Source organism: Chlorocebus sabaeus, chromosome 9 (genome assembly GCF_047675955.1).
Source record: "Chlorocebus sabaeus isolate Y175 chromosome 9, mChlSab1.0.hap1, whole genome shotgun sequence".
Lineage (NCBI taxonomy): Eukaryota > Metazoa > Chordata > Mammalia > Primates > Cercopithecidae > Chlorocebus > Chlorocebus sabaeus.
This window is the reverse complement of record NC_132912.1, coordinates 73,405,294-73,417,916: the sequence shown is the minus strand read 5'-3', so window position 1 is coordinate 73,417,916 and position 12,623 is coordinate 73,405,294. Positions and strand designations below refer to the sequence as shown.

The 12,623-nt window shown below is 38.4% G+C and overlaps 1 protein-coding gene across 3 annotated transcripts in view; it reads right to left on the bottom strand.

Moving 5' to 3' along the window:
• CTNNA3 (catenin alpha 3) overlaps window positions 1-12,623 on the bottom strand; it is a 1,853,344-nt gene that overhangs the window by 1,250,969 nt on the left and 589,752 nt on the right. For all 3 annotated transcript variants that reach the window (XM_007963302.3, XM_007963300.3, XM_073019108.1), the window contains one exon: window positions 11,736-11,939. In XM_007963302.3, coding sequence (XP_007961493.1) covers window positions 11,736-11,939 — 204 coding nt within the window. The remainder of the gene's footprint in view (window positions 1-11,735; window positions 11,940-12,623) is intronic.

Below are 12,623 nucleotides of genomic sequence, written 5' to 3'. Positions count from 1 at the left end.
CAGAAGAGAGGCCCAGAAATAAGGCCACACATCTATGACCATCTGATCTTTTGACAAAGCTGACAAAAAATAACAATTGAGAAAAGACTCTCTATTCAATAAATGATGCTGGGATAATTGGCTAGCCATATGCAGATGATTGACTCTGGACCCCTTCCTTACACTATATACAAAAATCAAGTCAAGATGAATTGAAGACTTAAATGTAAAATCCAAAACTATAAAAACACTGAAAGAAAACCTAGAAAATACCATCCTGGACATAGGAATGGGCAAAGATGTCAGGACAAAGACACCAAAAGCAATCGCAACAAAAGTAAAATTTGATTAAACTTAAGAGCTTCCACACAGCAAAGGAAACTATCAACAGAGTAAATAGACAACCTATAGATGGGAGAAAATATTTGCAAACTATGCATCTGACAAAGGTCTGATATAAGAAACTTGTAAGCATCTATAAGAGACTTAAACAAATTGACAAAAGAAAACCCCATTAAAAAGTGGGCAAAGGACATGAACACACTTTTCAAAAGAAGACATACATGTGGTCAACTAACATACAAAAAAAAGCTCAATATCACTGATCATTAAAGAAACGCAAATCAAAACCACAATGAGATACCATCCCACACCAGTCAAAATGGCTATAACTAAAAAGTCAAAAAATAACAGATGCTGGCAAGGTTGCAGAGAAAAGGAAGCACTTATATACTGTTGGTAGGAGTGTAAGTTAATTCAGCCATTATAGAAAGCAGTATGGTAATTCCCCAAAGAGCTAAAAGCAGAACTGCCATTTGATCCAGCAATCCCACTTCTGGGTACATACCCAAAGGAATATAAATCATTCTATCATAAAGACACATGTACACAAATGCTCATTGCAGCACTTTTCACAATAGCAAAAACATGGAATCAACCTAAATGCTCATCAATGACAGATTTGATGAAGGAAATGAGGCACATACTCACCATGGAATTCTATGCAGCTATAAAAAATAACGAGGTGTCTTTTGTGGAAACATGGATGGAGCTGGAGGCTATTATTCTTAGTAAACTAACACAGAAATGGAAAACCAAATACCACTTATTCTCACTTATAAGAGGAAGCTAAATGACAAGAACTTATAAACACAAAGAAGAAAACAGTAAACACTGGGCTCTTCTTGAGGGTGGAGGGTGGGAAAAGGGAGAGGAGGAGAAAAGATAACTACTGGGTACTAGGCTTAATACTTGGGTGATGAAATAATCTGTACAACAAACTCCCATGACACAAGTTTACCTATGTAATAAACCTTCACATGTACCCCTGAATCTTAAAAAAGGTTTTAAAAAAAAACACAAACACTATGATGGAGAAGGCACTTCTGCATAGTGCTATGCTGTCTACCATGACAGCCACTGGCCACATGTCGCTATTGAACACGAAATATGGTTAGTTCAGATATACTATAAATGTAAAATACACATCAAATTTCAAAGACTTATAACTAAAACAGAAGTAAGATATCTTATTATGATGTTTATATTGATTGCATGTTGAAATGATGATATTTTTCATACACTGACTTAACTATAATTTCACCTGTTCCTTTTACTGTATGTAACTACTAGAAATTTAAAATTATCTATTTGGCTCACATATTATTGTAGTTTGCATAATATTTCCATAAGACAGTGCTGGCTAATAAAATAAACTAAATCATATTTTCCAGTATATAGTACCAGAAAAGGTCATGGTTTTTGTACCATTAAATGGTTTTCAGGCATTTTAATTGCTTCATGCTAAATCTTATGTGACACATATAAGCATATTAAAAGTAAATATTTTGGTATTTCTAGGCCAGGTGCAGTGGCTCACGCCTGTCATCCCAGCATTTTTGGGAGGCCGAGACAGGCGGATCACCTGAGGTTGGGAGTTCGAGACCACCCTGACTAACATGGAGAAACCCCATCTCTGCTAAAAATACAAAATTAGCTGGGCATGGAGGTGCATGCCTGTAATCCCAGCTACTCAGGAAGCTGAGGCAGGAGAATTGCTTGAACCTGGGAGGCAGAGGTTGCGGTGAGCCGACATCATGCCATTGCATTCCAGCCTGGGCAACAAGAGTGAAACTCTGTCTCAAAAAAAAAAAAAAAAGAATTGACCAGGCCTGGTAGTGCACACCTGTAGTCCCAGCTACTCAGGAAGCTGTAGTGGGAGGATGGCTTGAGCCTGGAAGGTCAAAGCTGCAGCGAGCTATGACCACATCACTGCCCTCTAGCAGCCTGGGTAAGAGAGCAAGACCCTGCCAAAAAAAAAAAAAAAATTAATATATTTCAATCGAAATTGATTTATGAACATAAGACAGCCAAGATGATATGAGGAACTCATAACTGCTTAACATTGAAGGAAAATAGGCAAAAATAAAAATTCATCTTGTTTTAGAAGGAAAGAAATTGGGAGTTTATCAAATATTTAAAAGAAACACATTTGCAAACTAATGGCCAATACTCAGTCTCATATCCTTCCTTTCTTTCTTCCCTCTACATTTCCTCCAAACTGAACTTCATATATTTCCCACAGCAAACAACCTATGTGATTCCTGCTATGTGCCTTTGCACAGGCTCTTACCCCTTTCTGGAATTCCCAGCTCCTTCAATTGTCTGATGAGTACCTACTTCTCCTTCAAAAGCCAGCTTAAGAGCTTTCTCTCCTCTGAAGCCTGATCCATCCCAGGGGAGTTAACCACTTACTACTTGGCGCTCTTATAGTATTTAGCATTCACCCATATTACAGTTTTTATCATGTTCCATTTCACGTACTTGTTTGTCTGATTCTCCTTGAGAACTAGGATTGCAATTGTTCCTACTTTGAACCACTTCTTAGCACTGTGTTTATATAAGAATTATGTAAATAGAAATTGCAGTAACACCAAGAGCATTTTAATTTAAATTTTACAGTTTAGCTATCTGTTATAGCCCATACAGAATCTGTCAGTAAAATGTGTTAAATCTCTCTCAAAATCCATCATATGTATTCTTGTATTTATTATATACATACACATATGTATAATAAATAAATATATATGTGTGTGTATATATATTACACACACACACACACACACACACACACTCTACAGTCATATAGTCACATAGTTTCTAGGTGGCCATACCTCTCAGTTTGCTTGATATGCCTTTTGTAGATCAATTAAGGTCTGTTGACCATGTTATGAATCTTTGTCTCTCAGAAGTAACCCAGTTTTGGTCAGGCGTGGTGGCTCACACCTGTAACCCCAGCACTTTGGGAGGCCAAGGCAGGCAGATCATCTGAGGTCGGGAGTTCAAGACAGCTTGGCCAAAGTGGTGAAACCCTGTCTCTACTAAAAAATATAAAAATTAGCCAGCTGTGGTGTTGCACACCTATAGCCACAGCTACTCAAAAGGCTGAGGCAGGAGAACCACTCGAACCCATGAGGCGGAGGTTGCAGTGAGCCAAGATTATGTCACTCCACTCCAGCCTGGGTGACAGATCCAGACCCCTTCTCGAAAAAAAAAAAAAAAGCATCCTGGTTTGGATAACAAATTACATGTTTCTGCTAATAATTTTCTAAACATTATCAATAGTAAATTAAATTCTATGTGAAGCCAAATATGCTGACTACAGTTGCTAACACAGGATAATATTTCATTGTTCAAGAGCTATAAAAACAACCTTTTGATTTTTGCTGTTAACTGTTGCAGTGAATAATGTGGTGCTTCACCCAGATTCCCTTTATAAGGCATTCCCTTTTCAGCTAGAAATACCAGCTGTGATGGCTCACATCTCTTTTCCTCACTGGAAATAGTCCTCAGTTGCAGGATCTGCCTCATCCAAAGTTGCACAGCTCCTAGGATGATGTGCCATCAATGATCCACAGTTGCAGGAATTCTAAGGGTCCATTCCCCTGTTTCAATATGAGACAATTCTGAAAGGCCATCCCAGCTCCAACACTCCCCATAGGACAGCTAAGACTTCCATTGTAAGTTGGCTTCTCTGCAATCTGTCTTTCTCACTTCCTTACATGTTTATTTTCTGAAAGAATGTCCCAACAAAACTTTTTTGTACTCAGATTTACTTTTGAGTCTGTTCTAGTGTACCTGATCTAAAACAACAATCACCCTTCATTCTACGATCAGCTACCTAAGAACTATGCAAGGCTCAGAACCCTTATATTTTGTCCAAGTTAGAACTAATACTTCATGCAAGGATTCTTGATTCTTACTATATTTCTGTCATTTCTACCATTTGACCTAGTTTTATTTTTATGTCACAACTTTGAGTAAAGTTTAATGTTAAAAAACCATAGCAGGAACTTCTAATATATGAGGAATGCCTAAACACTAGGGAGTAAAGGAACCTACTTCGTGGGAAAGGATCAGTTGGAATGATCCACAAAGTGAATGACTGACCTGTCCCACAGATGTTAGAAATCATGGCTGCCTCTGCCGGAAGGCAAAAGACAAAGGGCTCTCAGCCTTTAGGCTCTCTGGCCAAGAGGATGTAACCTTTAGGAACTTTCACCTCTGTATTGTTCTCTGCATTTCACCTGAGTATTGATTGCTCTCTGCAAGTCTTAAGTCTTGACACTTTGGAATATTCTCCATTACTTTATAGTTATTTTTATTTTACAAAAATTATTTCATTCTCTTCCTGTACTCTGGCTCTATCTGATTGGTTTCACTTTTATTTTTTAAAAAAATGGCTGTCTACTTTTTATTATTTCAGCTTTTCTTACTAGTTCTGCAATCATATAGCTTGCATTTCTGTAGGATTCTCACCATTAATTTTGATTACCAAGAGAGATTAGTACATTAGAGCACAAAGAGGAGATCTATGAGAATAGTCTATTTTCTCAACAGGAGAACCCAGATGCTTCCTTTTCCCCAGTGAGCACTGCACAAGCTCCTCTTAAACCCTAAGTGGGCATTCTATGCCAGATTTACATGACACCAAACTTAACTTGTCAGGAAGGATTTGGAATCATTACTTAACAGTCATCCAGAGAATTAAGGAACATTTGGTAAAGGAATAAGTCTAGAACCAGAAAAACTCAGAAAAATAACAGCTGAAACAATACATTTGTTTTATCTCCAAAACAATTCACATATTTAAATACTTGTCCAATATCTAGTCCTTAATTTAGGCACATAAAAGAAAACAAAGAAAAAAAAATTTGCCAGCTTAACCAGATCCCCACTATTTATTATTTCTCTCAACTCCCAGTTTGTTGAATTATCAGCTCCTATATTCCAGTTTCAATATCTGAATCCAGCCTCTTTCATTTTGATGATTCCTTTATATCTTCTTGGACTTTGATTTCATGCTCTAATCAATCTAACCTTGGTTGATATCTCTGTTTGGGGCGTATCTACTCTTGCACAGACCTATATAGGATACTATTTATTTCTCTTAAGTTATCTAGATATCTGTAAACTCAAAAACATTGTCTCCAACCAAATCAACCACTCAAAAATCAGCTACCAATACAGAATAATGAAAACTGTTAAGAATATAAAAATGTAAAGCATCTAGCACACTACACTTGAGCTGATAATGACAATTCTCATATGCAGTCCATGCCAACCAAAAAAGAGAAGGTATGAAGGGAGGGAGGGAGGGAGGGAGGGAAGAAAAAACTTAGGCTGAAAGCTGCCTTTACATTTTTAGAATTTTAATTCTAACCTGTCTCTTGTATTCAAAAAGTCATTGCATATAGTTTCTCCCAACTGTTTTACCTTATCATCATAAGAAATAAAAATAAATTAATTAATTAAGGCAGGAATTGTTTCCAAAATGCATTTTCAGGAGTGGGATGGAGGTCCTATACGAAAGGAAAAATCCCATAACATATCTTTGCATGTAGTCTTTATATGAATTTTCAGAATTTCCCAAGACATGGAATGCATTAAACTCAAGACACACAATAAAATAGGTTTCTGAATAACAAAGTTAGTCCATTTGATTCTTTATTCACTCAACAAATATGTAATGAGAACCAACAACGTGCTTCCACAGAAAACATCAAGAGAAGAAAAAAGTGGGTGGATGAGGGTCCAGATATGCAAATTCGTTCCTGCATGGAGCTCATGCCTGACTTGTTTACTCTAGCAACATTATCTCTCACTCAATTCTAATAATGCCCTACAGTCATATCACCTGAATATTAACTTTACTAATAATTATACATCACCTGTGTAACACATCCAACCCACCTATAACAATATGATTTCAACCCACTCCCAGAAAAATATCCATGGTTGGTGTTATCTTAGAACTCAAACATGATGGCTGACTGCCTACCATTCTATTTTCACCAATTTCAGAAAGATCACCATGTAAAAATCGTTGATTTCCTGAAGATCATTCCTTTTTCACAGGGCCTCGTTGCTCTGCCCATTTATGAAAAACAAATCCTTAATTATGTTATACATCAAAGAATATGAACTAGAGCTAACCAATCATAGAGATATAACAAAATCGGCAGAAGTATCTTAGAAATATATATCCCTAAGTTTTAAAAGTCAAAAGGTATATTTTCTCTGATCCTAAATGTTTTCTGGAGTGTATTTTTAATGAATAAAAATCCTGTTCTAGAATATGGCTGGATGTGGATCCAAATGCAGAGATTAAAATAAAAAAATTATTTCTGGATATTTACATTGATTTTCAGAAGACACTTAATGCTTTGCAAAATAAGACCTTTTATAACAGGCAGTCTATTGTATAAATTTAGTAGATGTTTGAAACTCATTTCAAATAATGTCAGAGAGGTTGTTTCTCCATTACATGGCATATACAATATGCAATCATTTCATTCATTCTTTAATTCAAAAATACAATTCAGCTTTTTCTAAATGCCACGCACTGTGCCTGGGGCTTGGGATAAAACTAAACAAAACAGACATGTGATCTGCCTGCATAGAGCTTAAAGTATGTGAGGGATGCTGTCCATAATGGATTTGAAACAAAAGGACTGATAATGACTTCACAGAAAACACTAGGGAAGACTAGCATTGATATAATGTTGTGAGTCTCCCAGAGATGTCCACATTCAAATTCCCAGAACCTGTGAATATGTTTCCTGACATGGCAAGAGGAATTTTGCAGATGTAATTAAGGTTAAGGGTCTTCAGATGGGAGGATTATCCTGGATAAACTGGGTGGGTCCCACTAATCACATGAGTCCTAAAAAGAAGAGAATTTTTCCAAAGTGTGGTCAGAGAAAGAGAGATGAGGTTGGAAACAGGGTCAGAGAAACGTGACCTTGCTGCCTTATAAGATGGAGGCAGAGGACCATGAGTCAAGGAATGAGGGTGACCTCTAGAAACTGGAAAAGGCAAAAACAATGGACTCTTCCCTAGAGACTCCAGAAAACAATGCATTCCTCCAACACTTTGATTTTTACTCCAGTGAGGCGCAGGTCAGACTTTTGATTACAGAGCTGAAAGATTTAAATTTGTGTGGTTAAAGACACTAAGTGTGTGGTAATTTGTTACAGCAGCAATAGAAAACTAACCAAATATACATACATATGTATCCACTCATAAATTTAACAGGACAGTATATATTAGGGCAAACATATGAGAGGTGACAATGTGCTAGCAGCCCTGACTCTCAGCACCTCCTCGGCCTCCACGACCACCTGGCAGCGCTTAAGGAGCCCTTCAGTCCACCATGGCACCATGGGAGCCCCTCTCTGGGCTGGCTGAGGCCGGACCTGCCTCCCTCTGCTTGCAGGGAAGTGTGGAGGGAGAGGCACCAGCGGGAACCGCCGCTGCAAGCAGGGTGCTCGCAGACCAGTGTGAGTCCCCGTGGGCGTGGGTATGAGGGCGGGCACAGGCTAGGCGGGCTGGCACTACACTCAAATTCTTGGGGGGCCTTAGCTGCCTCCCTGCCTGGCAGGGTTCAGGACTGGCGGGCAGCTCCGCCTGCAGCCCTGGTGCAGGATCCACTAGGTGAAGCCACTGGGCTCCTGAGCTGGATGGGGACTTGGAGAACTTTTATATCTAGCTGCAGGATTGTATGTGCACCAATCAGCACTCTGTATCTAGCTAACCTAGTGGGGACTTGGAGAAATTTTCAGTCTAGCACTCTGTGTCTAGCTCAAGAAATGTAAACACACCAATCAGCACTCTGACAAAATGGACCAATCAGCTCTCTGTAAAATAGACCAATCAACTCTCTGTAAAATGGACAAATCAGCAGGATGTGGGTGGGGCCAGATAAGGGAATAAAAGCAGGCTGTCCAAGCCAGCCAGCAGTAACCTGCTGGGGTGCCCTTCCACACCGTGGAAGCTTTGTTCTATCAGTGTTTGCAATAAATCTTGCCGCTGCTCACTCTTTGAGTCCACGCTGCCTTTATGAGCTATAACAGGCAGCTGTAACACTCACCGCGAAGGTCTGCAGGTTCACTCCTAAAGCCAATGAGACCACGAACCCACTGGAAAGAACAAACAACTCCAGACATGCTGCCTTTAAGAGCTGTAACACTCACCGTGAAGGTCTGCAGCTTCACTCCTGACAGCGAGACCACGAACCCACCAGAAGGAAGTAGCTCCAGACACATCTAAATGTCTGAAGGAACAAATTCCGGACACAACATCTTTAAGAACTGTAACACTCACTGCGAGGGTCCGCGGCTTCATTCTTGAAGCCAGTGAGACCAAGAACCCACCAATTCCAGACACAACATACATAATCAATAGTGTTAAGTGGTTGTCTGTTTTGTCTGTTACAGACCCATCTGATCTCATTTATTACTAATTTCTTCTTAATGTGACAAGATGTTGAACTTATTGAATGTTGAAATTCCATTGTAGAAAATGATCAAGACTTGCTGATCTGTTTAAGGAAGTGAATTTATTTAGAATTAGAGGAGTCATGGTTGTGTGGACTGAGCCTGAGACAAACATAAGCTGCAGTCATTTCTCACTGCTGAACTGCTCTGGTTGGACGCAATAGACTTGCAAAATTTAAGCCAATCTCTGAAGTCTCCTTCAGCTAAAAGACTCACAGGTTTTGATGAATTAATCACTTTCAGTTTTTGTGCTTATCAAGCATTTACTCCATCAGCACAGCTCAATTACAAAAGCTACTAACTGATCTGAAAAACAACTGGGTCCATCAAAGGAGACACAGTATTCCTTAAAGTAGAAAGATGAGGACTTAAGTGCTAGAGCCATCTCAAGTCTTTGAGGAAACGCTGAGCAAGGTTTGAGTTCGGCTAGTTCCAGAAAAATGCATTCCCTTTCAGTAAAACTGATGCAACAGCTATAAAGAAGCAGTATTTGTGACAGAAACCTGGAGTGACAGTAAACTGGGGATGAGACCTGATAATACACTCCAGAGTTTTCCAGGTTGGTTCCTGCTACTTAATTCCAATATTCATTAGCTCAGTTCAATTTGCCTAGTTTAAGAAAACCATAAAATCACCACTATTTTGATGTGATATGTGTTTATTATATACAGGGCCAGTTTCAGGGGCCTGCTACTGCACACAGGATCCCAATTTTAGACAGGGTCCCAGGCTTGGGTTTTCATGCTATGCTACCACACTCTTGAAATTTTTAACAATTTTACCTTTGAATCTGTGTAGTCCAATGCGGCAGTGAAGCACATGTCTTGGCTCATATGCAGTCCTACCTCCAAGTGACTTCCTGGGATAGTTCCTCAGACAGTTCTCCCACCCAGTGATTACTGCCGCCCTTTATTCCTTGTGGGGGCCTTGGCACACCCTGGGGTAGGTCAGGGTCATTTGGTGGAGCCACAGACGTCTGTGAGTGTCTGCAATCACTTTATAAGTACCTCTATACTCTAGAAATCTAACATTAAATAGCAAATAAAAATAACCTTTCATAGGTCACGAGAGACTGTGTAAGAAAGCTACAGTTCCATTCCCCTGCTTTTCGAACAAGAAGCCTGACATTTTCATTTTGCACTAGGCCCCACAAATTACGTGGCCAACCTTATGTGGGTAAGTGTGCACATGTGTGTATATCTGAGTTTGTATCTATAAAGAATAAAATAACTTTCTATTTATCCATTTTAGATAAACTGAACTTATAACTTTGTCATTTCTAGAGAAAATAAATGTATCTATAACTTTACAGTATTTTATCTGTGAAGATGAGAATAATAATTGTAATAGTTTGCAGATCATGGGAGAAGGCATTCCAATACAATATTATCTTCTGAGTTTTTTATGACTGATGAATTACCTTGAAAAATATTTAAGAATATATGATATGCTAAAATTGGGGATATTCTAGCTTCAGGCATTCTGGCAGCAGGACATGACATTACTAAAGTTTTCTTATTAAAGAAATCTACCTTACAACTTTGATTTATTGACAGGTGAGAGATTTCTGGTCAGGGAGCAAAGTTATCAAATATTAAGAGTATGAAGTTACATCAAATGTGTTGAAGGGTCCTCAAAATGCACCAAATAATTTTAGTGCATTTCAGTTATTCACACAAAGTACTTACATTGAACAATCTCAAATATCTTAAATTCATACCCAAAAAGTCACACGCTTTGTAACTAATCATTCTCAAAACATACCTACATGAGTCTTGAATTCTTCCACTTATAATAATGCAGATGAACAAAATACTCCTATTATAACTTACATTTTGTTTAGCTCTATTATTTAAGGAATCTTCATAATCAACATATAATTGACAATATATTCAAGATTTTTCTCTTCACTTTATAAATGTTACCAAGATTTGAGGGCAACAATAGTTATAGACATTCCATAGAGAAGAGATATATATTTCACATATATATGTATGTATATGATGAAACAAAATGGATTTTGAAACAAATATTTTTGCCCTAAATTTAGACTTTTCCAATATTTCTGAGTGATAACTAAAACTTAAAAAACAACAACAACAAAAAAAAAAAAAAAAAAAAAAAACACTAGACACTGTCACACCTGAAAAAGATTAGCAGCTGCCAAAACTGTGTGGGTGCCTGTAATCCCAGCACTTTGGGAGGCCAAGGTGCGAGGGTCACTTGAGCCCAGGAGTTCGAGATCAGTCTGGGCATTATGGCAAAACCCCGTCTCTACAAAAATTAGCTGAGCATGGTAACACACCTGTAGTCCCAGCTACTTGGGAGGCTGAGGTAGAAGGATCCTGTGAGCCCAGGAATTCGATGTTGCCATTAGCTGTGATCGCCCAACTGCACTTGAGCCTGGGCAACAGAGCAAGACACAGTCTATCTCCATAAAACAACAACAACAACAAAAATAACAACTGGCATGGGTTCTTTACACACCTTCAAACATAGCTCATGACCCCTGTAATATCACTTTTGTTGAATATTAACTTCTAATGGCCTTTCATTATTCGCCAATTTAATCCTGAGCAATCTGCCCCTCTCTTTATCTTCTTTATATCTCTTAAATTTATGTGCAACTCTAGTTTCCTTTCTCCAATCCTGATTTCCTTCTTCAACTAATACTGAGATACTTCCACAAACAAAACGGTCACTTGTAAATACCCCTCTGGTTCTGACTTCATCCCTAGAAACTCCCAGGGTGGTTGTTCCCCAAAAATAACCAAGCAGAACTCACTTAGAAAACCAACCCATGTAAAATCACATACTCATTTGTAATTTATCCTGTTTTGTACACGGAAAGTATCTCAGCATATATTCAAAGTACAAGGAAAGAGGGGCTAGGGATGGGAGGGCAAACAAGTCACCTACATTGTTCATGTACTCTGAAAGCAGATCCTGAAGAGCCTGGCGAATGGCGTTGCATTCTGCAATAATCCGCTCCCGGTGGAAGTCCCTCGTGCATGAAGAATCTGCCAGCAGAGCAGCCCCACTGATAATGGCTTCGAGTCGTTTCTCTAGTGATGGTCTTATTTCCTCCTCAGTCACTGTGAGTGGATTCAGGACAATTAAATTCTAAGAGAAGAAAACATTTGTATGGTTAGAACTCCATGGCATTTCACTTTTATGAAAAACAGATGTTATTTTGTTTTTGCATTTAAAATTCAGATGTGATAATGAAGAGAACTGTGTTTTTACTGCCTCGACTGGTTCACACATAATGCTATGTAGTGATTATTATTCTGATAACTAATGAAAGTGATGCAATTGTGAGCATTTGTTCTAGCCTCAGACAGACCTGGATTCAGATCTTACCTTTTCCCCTCATGCAGATATCTTACACTTGCTGAGCCTCAACCTCTTGACCTATAAGAGCAGAATATTAATGTTGCCTGTGTTGTAAAACTGTTGAAAGAATGATATAAATGCTTAATACACTGACTGGAGCATATTAACTGTTATTTACAATAGTAACTTTTACAGACTGCACTGTTTACACAATATTTTCATGTATCTCATCCTGATAGCACCATGAGGAAGTGGGCAGCAAGGTATTAATAACCATACATTTCAGCTGATGATGAGTGAGGCTGAAAGGCTGTCTTACCCAAGGTCATAGAGCAAATAAATAGTGACGTTCAGATAAGTATCCAGGTCTTTCAATACCAGATTTAATATTATTTTCATTATGTCTCACTTTAAATCATAAACTTTAGTTAACTTTAACACTAACATATCAAAGTAAATTCTGAATTTTAA